The sequence below is a fragment of the Corvus moneduloides genome, chromosome 6, assembly GCF_009650955.1.
Source record: "Corvus moneduloides isolate bCorMon1 chromosome 6, bCorMon1.pri, whole genome shotgun sequence".
NCBI classification, from domain to species: domain Eukaryota; kingdom Metazoa; phylum Chordata; class Aves; order Passeriformes; family Corvidae; genus Corvus; species Corvus moneduloides.
In genome coordinates, this window is record NC_045481.1 from 31907591 (window position 1) to 31919987 (window position 12397).

The 12397-nt window shown below is 34.9% G+C and overlaps 1 protein-coding gene across 6 annotated transcripts in view; it reads right to left on the reverse strand.

The window, feature by feature from the left end:
• FMN1 (formin 1) overlaps positions 1-12397 on the reverse strand; it is a 188647-nt gene that overhangs the window by 40373 nt on the left and 135877 nt on the right. For all 6 annotated transcript variants that reach the window (XM_032110983.1, XM_032110984.1, XM_032110982.1 and 3 more), the window contains one exon: positions 5428-5520. In XM_032110983.1, coding sequence (XP_031966874.1) covers positions 5428-5520 — 93 coding nt within the window. The remainder of the gene's footprint in view (positions 1-5427; positions 5521-12397) is intronic.

Below are 12397 nucleotides of genomic sequence, written 5' to 3' on the forward strand. Positions count from 1 at the left end.
CCATATGGTTGCTAAGCTTGTCTGAAAAATTCACTAGCTCCCGACAGACTGCTGCAGTGACTAGTTTGGTCTATGACTCTATTTTTCTATTGCATAGTCCCATAGATAGCACAGTGTTGACCTTTTATGTAGTATACAACACACAGCAGTTGTAGCAAAGCAATTACTCTAAGCGATGTTTCCCAAATGTTAGGCTAGAATTCTAAACATAGTGCAATTTCTTCTTCTTTGGGATTAATCTCAATGACTACTCTATTTGACAAATCCCTCCCTCTCCATCTTGCTTGTTACCTTGGTCACTTCAGTGTATCATGCACCTTTCCCAAATAGCTTTGCTTTCCACAACTAAAGAATTTCAAAAACTGTTGTGTCTTGACATCAGACTACTCGCTTCCCAGACTCTGTTCTAAATTAAACAAATTCCTGTACTAGCACAGTCTTCATCACCAAGATGCTTTATTCTTAGAGAAATGAAAAGAAGCAGCTATGCTCTTGCTATGCTAACTGCTATGAAGCATAAAGACTCTTTCATTTTCACATTCCAGTACATGAGGGAGGAACCCAAGCACAGATTGAAGTTTTTACATGCTTTCTGACCTGGATCCACTGAAGAAGAATGTGGAAACAGATTTTGCAAGATCCTGCATGAATCTGTGCTATTTGTTTCTGCATTTATTAAAATGGACAAACAATATGAAATAGTCAAGCAGCAAAATAAAAAATAAATTTAATTAACATTAGTCACCTAATCCTGTATGCCATTTGCTTTCTGGTTTGTATTATTCTTGAGGGAATGCACAAGGAGAATAAGAAACACTATGGAAAACACCAATGGTTAATGGCCAGCATTTCTTCTAGTGAGCTGCACAGTTGTAGTAACCAAAATCTTCTTTTGCTCCATCTCAAAATAGAGTATTTTGCATCTTTCTCATAGTCATATAACTATTCTGATTTTTTTTGTGTGAGATAATTTCATATCCACAGAGGAGTTTTCTTCTAAGAAATTCTGAGCAAGAATTTAATGAATTAAAGAGCATTCCAGACAACACAATAATTTCATGATTTCAAAGGCCTTCTTGAAGGCCTTTGAAAAGGCAATTTAAACGGAAAATAATTATGAACATCTTTTTAACCGCCCCATACAGTAATTTCAATGGAAATACAGTAAGTGAATATTAATTCATAATAATTAGTAGGTCTCCATACTATAGAAAAACTAATATAATTTGTTGTGCATGATATAATTAGATTTACTAAAGATTATTTCAACTTTGAGAATAATCTAAGCCTTTTCCAAAAAGCATAGGCATATCAAATACAACTAGTGAAGCATTAAGACAGTTTACATAAGATGTCTTTCATGTGAGATTCAAAAAGTACTTGACAAAGATTCTTTCACTACAATAACCAGCAAGAATCATTACTTAACCTTCTGTGTACCAGAAAACACGGCACTCTCTGAAAAGGACATCAACCAACTCTGCTAGCACCACATACAAAGCAGCTAAACTGGGAACGGAACCCAAAGCTTCTGGCACCTAATTCCCTGTTGAAGGCACTGGGCTACATTACATCCAGTTATACAAACCAGCACTGACATCAGCAGAAGTACAGTTTATCCCCTCTAGCATTTTAGAATGTCAGTCTCCATAACACTCTCAGTGTTTTTTGTTACAACACAGCAAGTATTAGATTTAATTGGTATTAATTATAATTAGGAAATGTAAACATTTCAGTATAAGCAAATCAGGACTTTTTTCCTTACAGTATTTCCAACTTCGTGTCGACTAGAAATGATGGGAATTGCGCGTGTGGGAAAAACCTCAATATCTATGAGTTCCAGCCCTGGTTTCACGCCAAAAGTTTCAGAAAAGCATCTGAGTTTTGGATACTTGCTGTGAGCTGGCAGAAAGAGAACAGACAATTTTTTCTTATGTTTGCTTACCAGCCACAACTCTTTTTTAGATAAACAAAACTGAAAACAGACGCTTATCGGATGCTCAGTATTATCAGCTAACTCCTAATTTCAGAGAAGCAGCTGAGTTTGCAGACACCTCTGAGATTGACATTTGTCCAATGCCTATTCTAGTGACATAAATCAAGATGCGTTTGTGTGTTATTTTTCCCTATCTTCTGTGTGGAATTTTAGAGGATTTGCATTCTAATGCCACAGAAAGTACTGTTCACCATTATAAAGACTCAAATCAATCAGGTGACTGACAGAAAAAGAGAGTCAATCATTATAGAATTTGACAGCCTACTGAAAACTCATTTCAGAATAAGGTAGAGTAAGATGTCAAAAGATGAGAAGTTAAATTATACAAAATTAAGTGTGTCTGATTAGATACCATAAAGCATAACTTTATAACGCAAAAGTAGAACAAGGGAACATAATTAAAAGTGGACAAGTAAGTAATCCATGTGCTCTTTCTAGTATACAAGAGATCTCACGAAAAAAGTGAGGTCCAATAAAAAATAATATATAGAACTCCTTGTTCCAGGACACCATGCAGGACTGTAACCTCTTTCATTTTTTAAATATATACATTATTCACACACATAAGGATAAAATATATCTCAATTTCCCCATCAATAGGCATAAACATAGAAAATATTTGGAAGAATATGTTTTTCTGTTTGAAATGATAATGCATAATTAAACTGCAATTTTATCTAAAGCAGAACTAGTCTTCTTCCAAGATCAACTGGGTATTTATATAATATTCCACTCATCAGAAAGTGGAGTATGATAAAAAAGGTAGCTCAGCATTGCAGGAGATACCAGGTACTGGATTGTCTTTATACTTTTTAAGACTGTGTTAACATGATTTGCTAATTCTTCTGCTGGTTTTAGCTGGTGGAGCTAACTTTTTTCACAGGGAACTCCTACAGTGCTGTAGATTGGATTTGTGACCAAAACAGCGTTGATAACATCCATGTTTTAGCTATTGCTGAACAGTCCTGCACAGCATTCAGGCCTTCTCTATTTCTAATGCTGATTTCCAGAAAGCAGGCTGCGGATGAACAAGAAGTTGGGAGGGGCCAAGCCAAATCAACCAAAGGGATAACTCATACCACATGACATCATGCTCAGAAATAAATCTTGGAAAAGAAGGAGGAGGTAGGGGAGAAGTTCAGAATTATGATGCTTGTCTTCCCAAGTAGTGGTTATGCATGATGAAGTCCTGCTCTCCTGGTAATGGGAAATTTAGAAATGTGTGCTCTAAATGGAACTCAGAAATACTGTGGGAAACAGGACAAGGGAAGTGACAAAACCCCCTGTACTAGACACTGGTGAGACCACACCTTGAATCCTGTGGTCAGTTTTACGTCCCTCACACAAGAAAGACATTGAGGTGCTGGAGTGTGTCCAGAGAAGGGCAACAGAGCTGGGGAAGGGTCTGGAGCACAAGTCTGATGAGCAGCAGCTGAGGGAGCTGGGGTTGTTTAGCCTGGAAGTATAGCCATGTGGGGGTCAGTCTCATCTCCCAAGTAACAAGCGATAGGACAAATGCATCAGGGGAGGTTCAGACTGGAGGTTGGGAAAAATTTCTTCACTGAAAGAGTTATCAAGTATTGAAACAGGCTACCCAGGGAAGTAGTGGAATAACCATCCCTGGAAGAGTTCAAAAGGAGTGCAGATGTTGTGCTTAGGGATACAGTTTAGTGGTGGAACAGGCAGCGTTAGGTTAATGGCTGGACTTGATGATTTTTAAGAAGCCTTTTCCAACCTTAATGATTCTATGAAATGGCTGAACACCTGCTCACTGATGGAAGGAGTTGATTGAATTCCATATTTTGCATTGCTTGTTCACACAGCTTTTGCTTTCGCTATTAAATTGTCTGTATTTCAACTCATTAGTTTTCCTTCATTCACCCTTCCGCCCCTCTAGGCCTCCCCATGGAGGGGCAGCAAGCAAACAGCTGTGTGGTGCTAAGCTGCCAACTCTGCATGAACCACAACAGTCCTCATGAGATCCAGGGTGCAGTGAGAATCTCAGAATCTGTGATGCGATTGTGGAAGACACCGTTTGGTTAGGGTCTTGGCAAGACCTGGGCAAAATTGAATTACTACAATACTTTGGCAAGCTAGATCAAGAAACATGCTGGAGATCATAATGGTTCTGCAGAAATACAAACATATATATATACATGTAGTACAATAATAATCTTGATATTATTGTCAAACTGTAAGTGAAAATTTCCAGTTAAATACATTAGAAAGACAATAAAACTGTCCTGCAGTGACATAAAGATTTCCATTACATTTTTTGTTTTAGAAGTTCTGTGGCAAGGAATTTGCTGCTTAAATACCATCCAAATACACTTGCAACTAAAAAAAATTTTATCAAATAAATATATCCATTGAGCTCCATGGCCTGGGAGAAGGGTAAAGGAGACTATTAGTTTATTTAACAGTACAATTTAACTGCTACTTTTGAAACAGCCCATTTTCATTTGTATTTACACAAAATATTTACACAAGATAGCCTCATAAAACAAAGTTATTAAAAAGACATTAGGACAATCTTCATAAAAAAGATTAAGCTAATTAATAAATTATTACAACAATCTGAATAATCACTAATATTCTGTCTGAATGAGCATATTCAGATAGTTCAAATGACTTCTGAAATAGCAAATTATTAAACTGTTCACCATTTCTATGAGAAATACAATTAAATTCTTAACTGTCAAAAATACAGAATTTGTTTTGTTTACCTAAAAAGACTGTACTCCTACAAGGAGAGGGGGGGAAGTGTCTTCCTGTATATATTTTGCACAGCTCCAGAAGCAATGGTGCTGGCAGAAGCAGGTGATGGGGAACACAGTATGGGAAACATGAGGGAGCAGGACTGCTGTTTTCAACAGCAACCTGCATTTACATTGTTTTCAACTGGTGACTAAATTGTACTTTGGTTTTCACCCACCGTCTCCAGACTCTAAGCTAGTAAATCACTTTTCCTAATGCTTATTTCTGTCTCACACAAGACAAAATCTTTAAATATGAGTCAGTCAGTTCATAAGCTCCCACTAGTGAGAAAAGATGACATGTATATTGTGGACTTTCTCTAAAAGAGTGTCTTTTGCTCTAGTCTTTTATAAGTCTTTGAAGCTTTATATTTCCTCTGATAAATTTGGTCTGTGATGAATATATTTTTCATTTTGCCTACAAATAATAGTAAAGAACAAAGCACAAAATAACCAATGGGAAATGGGTGAGATCAAGGGAGTGATTATCCTTGACAAGTGACGTCTAAGATCTGTATAACATATATCAACATATATTAATGTATATTAGGCCCATTAGGAACATAATCCACAGGAATTTTCAGAGGAAACAGATACTTTATGCAGCTTACATTATACATAACTTTGTAAACCATTACACTATTTGGCAGTAAGTTTTTTTTCAGATGTGGTTACCTTTCTGGAAGAATTCCTCTAATTTCTCCTTGAAGGGCTGGAGATGCTCTTCAGAAGACTCTCTGCAAACTAATTTCATCTGCTTTTCAGAGGCTACAAAAAGAAGATGAGACACATTTACAGCAGAAGTAATGTACCAAAAGTAGATTTCACCACCATAGGAGTCTACGTCTAAATTAGTCACTTGCACTTACTTTAGAGGTAATAAATAAGCACTAAGGAATCCAGCAATTACATTAAAACAAAAAATACCAATACTAGTTTAACATACTAAATAAAAAAATTCTGTATGTGTTAAAAGAGTAGAATCCATCTTTAGTAAGGAATTTGTCCTAAAACTCCTGCAATGTGCTAAGGCTTGCTACTAACACAGCCTCCCTCACACACTAATTCTAGATGGTAATTTAAAGCTTTAAAGTCTTTTCCTGTGGTGAGTGGAGGATGCCTTGTATCTGGACTGATTTTAGTCCATCAGTGCCAGGCATCCTATACTCAACCATTTTTCCTGAAACAGATGCAGAAATTCAGCATTACTTAAGTATTCCATCCCCAGACCATGACACGAAACAGCTGAAGTATGTAAGAAATTTAACTTAAATGTAAGTGCAATTCGTTTACTATTTAATCTATCTGCTATTTCAAGAACTGATGCCATGCCAATTTCTAAAAAACTTTTTTTTTTTTGCCAGTGAATTTTAACAGGCCTAGAACTTCTAGTAAACTTAGTGCATTCCAGTGTTCCACATTAAAGGTGATGGGAGACAGAAATCAAAATGAAATTAGTTTCCATTTAGCAACTGAATTTATGAACCACTACAAAATTTTTCTTCCACAACTTTTCATTCCCAAGAAGCTAAATTTAGATGGAAACTTATTTTGGAGTTAAACCTAAGACTTACAGTTTGGCTGCATGAACTGTATTCACACCATATTGCTACCACCATTAAACAAAAATTAATGCAAAACTGTGGAAACAAGTTGAGGCTGTGTCATTTAAATGTCACATTAATTTAAATTTGCAATGTAGTGTAAAAAGTCAACGGAAGGTTGAAAAGATATGCATATATTTTATTGTGCAAGGAGTATTGTGCTTATAATACCCTTGGACCATCAGGATGTACTGAAAAGAACCACAGCTTTTCAATTAATTGAGAGCAGAAATGCATTAGGACAATTCTTATCAGAAAAATACTGAAAATACTCGTTCCCACCTAAGAGTATACTTTAATTTAGCAACTCTCCACGACTCATGTAGGTTGTGAAAAATGGCCTGGGCCACAGTCTATCTTTAATCTGTAGTTTTGTAACTTGTAGCATATGACGAACCTTTCAAATGATTCCGTGTGAAGTAAACGAATATTTGTTTGTATGCCAGATAGTAGGCAGAATAGAATGGTAATTTAGCCATACTAGATTGGGAAAGAAAGTCTTTTATTAGCTGCTCAGTTATGTGTCTTTAATAATTAAAATTAAGCAAAAAAAAAAATCCAAAATCAGGGAAGTTTATATGACATCTTAAAATTATTTTCTTATGATACATGCTGCTTACCACTAAAAACTTGAACTTTCTGTGACTGTTATAATACACTGGTTATAATACACTGTGACTGTTATAATACAAAAATACAATATTTATGTCTGCAGAACTAGAAAGAGATTCCAATCAAGCAAATTGTTGAAGAAATTGTCTACTTTGGAAGACAACAGACATTAGAATTTTGTAGGTGGAAAAAATTTAGTAAAATAACTGAGATAGTATTTTAAGTTTCTGGCTGTAAGTTTGAACAAAGTAACAGCTATAGGTTTGTGTTCTTCCTTTTTGTTTAAACAAATATACACAAAATAATGAGGAACTATTTAGAAACTATTTTGGATAAATATAAAATGATAAAACTGTAAAAGTAATATAGTATACATAATATGTTCAGGCATTTGGAACACTGCAAATGCCCATGATTATTACAGTCATGTAAGGTTGCAACAATTGTAAACCAGTAATTCTTTTATAATACTCTTACATAAATTTATATAAATCTATACAGAATTAAATTTCTATGATTATGTATTAGACTAATAAACTTGTAGGTACAGTAGTATCTAACACACTCTAATATACTCTAGAAAGGCATTTTCCAAAACATACGGTGTTGCTAATGTATCATCTGAAGCATTGAAAGCTTTCTGGATGCTTCCTACAAGCTTTAACAACACAAGATTTAGAAAGGTAGGTCCCATGTATTTAAGTGACCAAGACTAGGATAAACTGTTCTTAAAGTAAAAAGAAAGTACATCGAAACCACCTTCAGCAATTTTTTTTTTTTAAATTGAGATTACTAACATTAACCTTAAAAGGTTAGACGACAAAAACTAAGGAAAATCTGGTTAAGAAGTACCAACACATAGAGCATTACAGAAGAAAAATTGATTTGGATAGTGAATTCTTAAGAATCCGAACACCCCTAACAAGGAGATCAATATTTGGAATGAGGGGAGAGGAACAGTAAGAAGAAAGGCACAGAAATGAAGAGAAATTGGACAGATGACATACAATAAGTGAATCAGGATGCTGATTAAAACCCTAAAAGTTTGAGATGAAGTGAAATGGGCTGATATGAGTTTCAAATGCTTAAGTCATCTTGAAACAATGAAACTGAAAGAGACATAAGAAGTTAAGTAAATGCTGGCAAATTCTAGTAATTTACTTTATTGTAAAGCCTTAAAAAGAGATCTTTTAGGCTGAAGAACCTTAGAACGTGATCAGATTTGCTAGGGAATCAATATGGCAAGGAATGATGGAAGTGTGTTCAAAGGAATCACAATTCAGATACAAGAAAAGACATATTTTGAAGAGAAAAAAGCATTTAATGACACCATTAATGTGAAGTTCTTGATTAAAACGGCAGTTGTAATGATACATATTAAAGTCAGGTGGTCTTTGTCAAGCTGCTTTCGTAGTCATGGTGGAAGTCTACCATTCAACTGTATGACCTACCTCAGTTCTACACAACATAATAAAAAAGGTTTCTGGTAATTAGCACTCACTGAATTTCCTGTTATATAAGGCTTTTTGGTTAGTTGTTTTTTTATTTACTTGAAACATACTGTTAAAAAAAAAAAGTCATGCCAAACATTATATAAAAAACTCCTAAAACTGGGAAGTCTAGTTCCATTGATTGCTTTGATTTTCCTTGATGAAAATACTATAACATGAGTGAATATTACATCTATTCTTTTTATTTTGTTCTCATATTCACTTAAGTAAAAACCTTTTCCTCTTTAAAAGAAAATTATGTCAGCAAAGTTTTTATTAGAATGATTTGGAGGTAAAGGGTCCTATTATGCATTCCTTTTAAACACATACTGAAAAGCTGAAAAAATGTATGAAATTCTGAGGAATATGCGGGAATTCTGAGGAAGCTGACAGCTATAACACCACATATACACTTCTCTCACCATCTCATTCCAAAATAATCTTTGGGGAAAATAAAAACCTGTTTCAGCATTACTGAGTTCAAACAGATGCAAATTCTCCGCTAATGTAATAAACTTCTGGTTCTTTTCCTTGGTATGAGCTGTACGTTAGTGAAATTGAATTTAATATGCTACTTTGAAAATGGTTTATTTCTAAATCAGCTATTGCAAAAAAAAAAAAAAAAAAGAAGGAAAATACAAGTGTGCAAAAGTATTTGAAAGCCCTTACAAATTGTTGGATGTACATCATGCTTCACCCACTACAAATCTTGGCCACAGAAATGGAAAGCATTAGCAAAACATTAAAACAAAGCTGGAAACTGCTGATTATCAGTTTGCCACTGTCTTCAGATTTAATGCAGTACTTGGCTCAAAAAGTTCTTTAAAAATCCCCAATATAAGTGAAAATATTTACAAAATAGAATGTCTCTCACTTAATGTCTATTGGGAAATAGTCTTAAAACTCCACAGACACTTGTAAATCTGTCAAAAGAATCATGGCCCATAAACAAACTTTCACGTAAAGAGCATTTCTGTGTCAATCAGACACGATTTGGAATTTTTTAAGCACCATTTTTAAAGTAAACGCAAAACCAGAAATAGTTTAAAGTTGATAACAGTAAATTACTAACTATTTACTCACCAGAACCCACCAGCAGCATTTACAGGAATCAGCCTGACAGCAAAACCAAGTATCAACACCATGAATTCCTATAAACCTGTCACTGACACTATCCCCTATGAGTTATGCCTTTGTAAGAGCTGCTAAACCTCCCCTGCTCCTGTCCGTTCAGAGTATGGCAGGTTATACTGCCAAGCTTGCTCTTTTATTTTGTTACAATGCAAGCATCTTTGACATAAGGATTACTATTCGATAATTCTTTTTTAGAACCCTGACCTCTTCTGTTTCGAAGAACACTTGAAATCATGAAATTGATTGCAAATGAATTTAATGTAGTGCTAAATAACCCCAAATTTCTGTATGAGAGAATCCATGATATTTTACAGTGCAGAAACCTGTTACACTACATGGATCTACACACCCAAATAAAAACCTAATAAACCTCAGATAAAATGCATAAATTTGTATTGTTCAGCAAGTGTGATACAATTTTCTTATGATTTATTTCCTTTGGTTTTGCTGTATTAATTTTCTTGCTTGGAAACAACTTGCTTGGAAACAGCTAAATAGTTATTGGAGGTGAATGTTTACCCATTGGACACTGTTGCAGGATCTGGTTATATTCTCTTATTATACACACTTAGGTACCTACTTACTGGAGTTGTTCACGTGATATTGTTAATACATTTTGCACTCTCTACAGCTTTTGCACTTGTAAATTAACTTGCATGTAAATTTTCTTTTTAGATAGAATTTTAAATAATGTACAGAAGGGAAGACATTCATCTTGATTCCGTGGGAGCATGGTTAAGAATTTTAACAACTTCCAACTGCAAGAAGCTATGCTGCTGCTGACTCAGAAAAGTTTCAGAGACAGTATTTGCCCTTTTTGACACATACTGATACATGTACACACATCAATAATAGGAACACACAAATGTTCAATCTCTATCACCAAAGCCAGAGCTGTGAAGTGGGGTGAGAAGTTTTGTGAGACAAAAATATCTGAGAAAAATGTAAAAGGGCATCAGATTGTGGTAGGACTCTGTTTTCAAGCTTTGTTTTTATGGTCTTAAATAAAGGTCAACAATTTAATGCATAGAAGTATTAGCACACATAAAACTAAATATACCATTCCAACCTATTAATTGCTTGTGTAGCTACTGTTCTGTGAAGATATTTTCAGCTAATTTAGAAGAAATGTGCTTCTACATACAATTATCTTCTTCATCTATTAATAATTCTCTTTTCTTAAAAAAATAATTTCAGAGGATAGAAGATAATAAGAAAAAAGTCCAGTCTTTGTCTGAAGCACATTTCCTCGTGACACACAGAAACAAGTATTTGTTATGTTGTCTAGCTGTTATATATAAATGAGACAGAAAAAACATTTCAGTACTAAGTCCTAAGATGTGGAAAGTGGCACACAAAACACGCTGTAAAGTTCACCTGTTCTGAAGGAGACAGACATCTTGACAATTCTCACAAGTTTGATCAGATATTCTACCTTTGTCTTTTGAGGGGGCTTTATTTTAAGTTCAACAACATTTTGAACTTTTAAAGTTGGTGATGGCATACAGAGGAACTTTCAGGTCTGCATTAGTTTCAACTAACCTAAAAGAAAATTTTTTAGCTCCTTGTTTGGTGAAAGGGCATCAATATTTTACATAAATCATTTAAAAACCTTTCTGTTAAAATTGTTTCCCAAGACTACATTTAGCAAAATGAACAAAGACTGCTAGTAAAACTAAATATTTTTCACACCATAGCAACGTATCTGAGCCTCTGCTTAATGTACTCCTTCTGAAATGGTAGTTTACATTCAGGGCACCCTTCAGCAGAGAAGCACAGTGCAAGGGACTGAACAGTACATATAAATGATTATAATGACTAAAGCCTCATAATTTTCCAGTCAAGTCTTTGTAAGATTCCTTTAAGTGATTCCAGCACACATGATTAGTAGAAAATTTTTGTTAGGTGTCAAGATCCAAACATACAGAACTCCACACATCATTAAGATCTGTCAAGAGCGTAGAACTGTGTGCTAGCAGAATCTGCTGAGAAACTGGAACACTTCCCTTCTCTCCGAACAGTACAAAATAGTGAATACTTTGAAACTGAAGAGTTTTGTCTGGGTAATTGGGAGGGAGACAATATTTTTAAGAAGCAAGAATAATATTTTCATCAGGTGAGCTAGGATTTTTACAGTGCTAAGAAAAAAAAAAAAGACCTTTCAAACACTCAAACATTTTATCACTTAGCATACTGAATAAGGGATCAGATAGAAGAGATTTGGGCAATGGCTGAAACAGTTTATGAGCTGAAACTAGAAGCCAGAAGTGATCCCCTATTTTCCTCTCTATTGCCAGATCTCTGATTTTATGTGCAAGACAGATCATAAAGTTCGACCTAATTAATTTTTCTACCAAGTAGGTAGAAGTTTGATTCAGCTCGAGCATTCAGCTTAGATTTAAAATCACGTAAATTCATAAACTACCTGCAGTATTAGCAGGAACACTTCTCGAAGTGCTAATTAGCCCTACTATTACTAATTTGTATCCCACGGTCTGAACTAATGCACTTTCAATCTTTGATATGTGACTGTCTCAATTCTAGCAGAAATCTGTCTTGTCTTTTACTGCACGCTTCCGCAAAGAGGAAAAGCTGATGAGGTCCATAAGTATGAAGTCACCATTCCTCCCGACACTAGTATTTAACACTCTCCAAACTACGTAATTCGTTATCCATCACACACATTGATGGGGACAATATTCCTCCTGTTCCCAGATGTATACTACCTGCTCCCAGAAGCATCCTTCATAGTTACCTAACTAATGCTTAACATGCACACGTGTTTATTTATTTAAAAGGGCACAC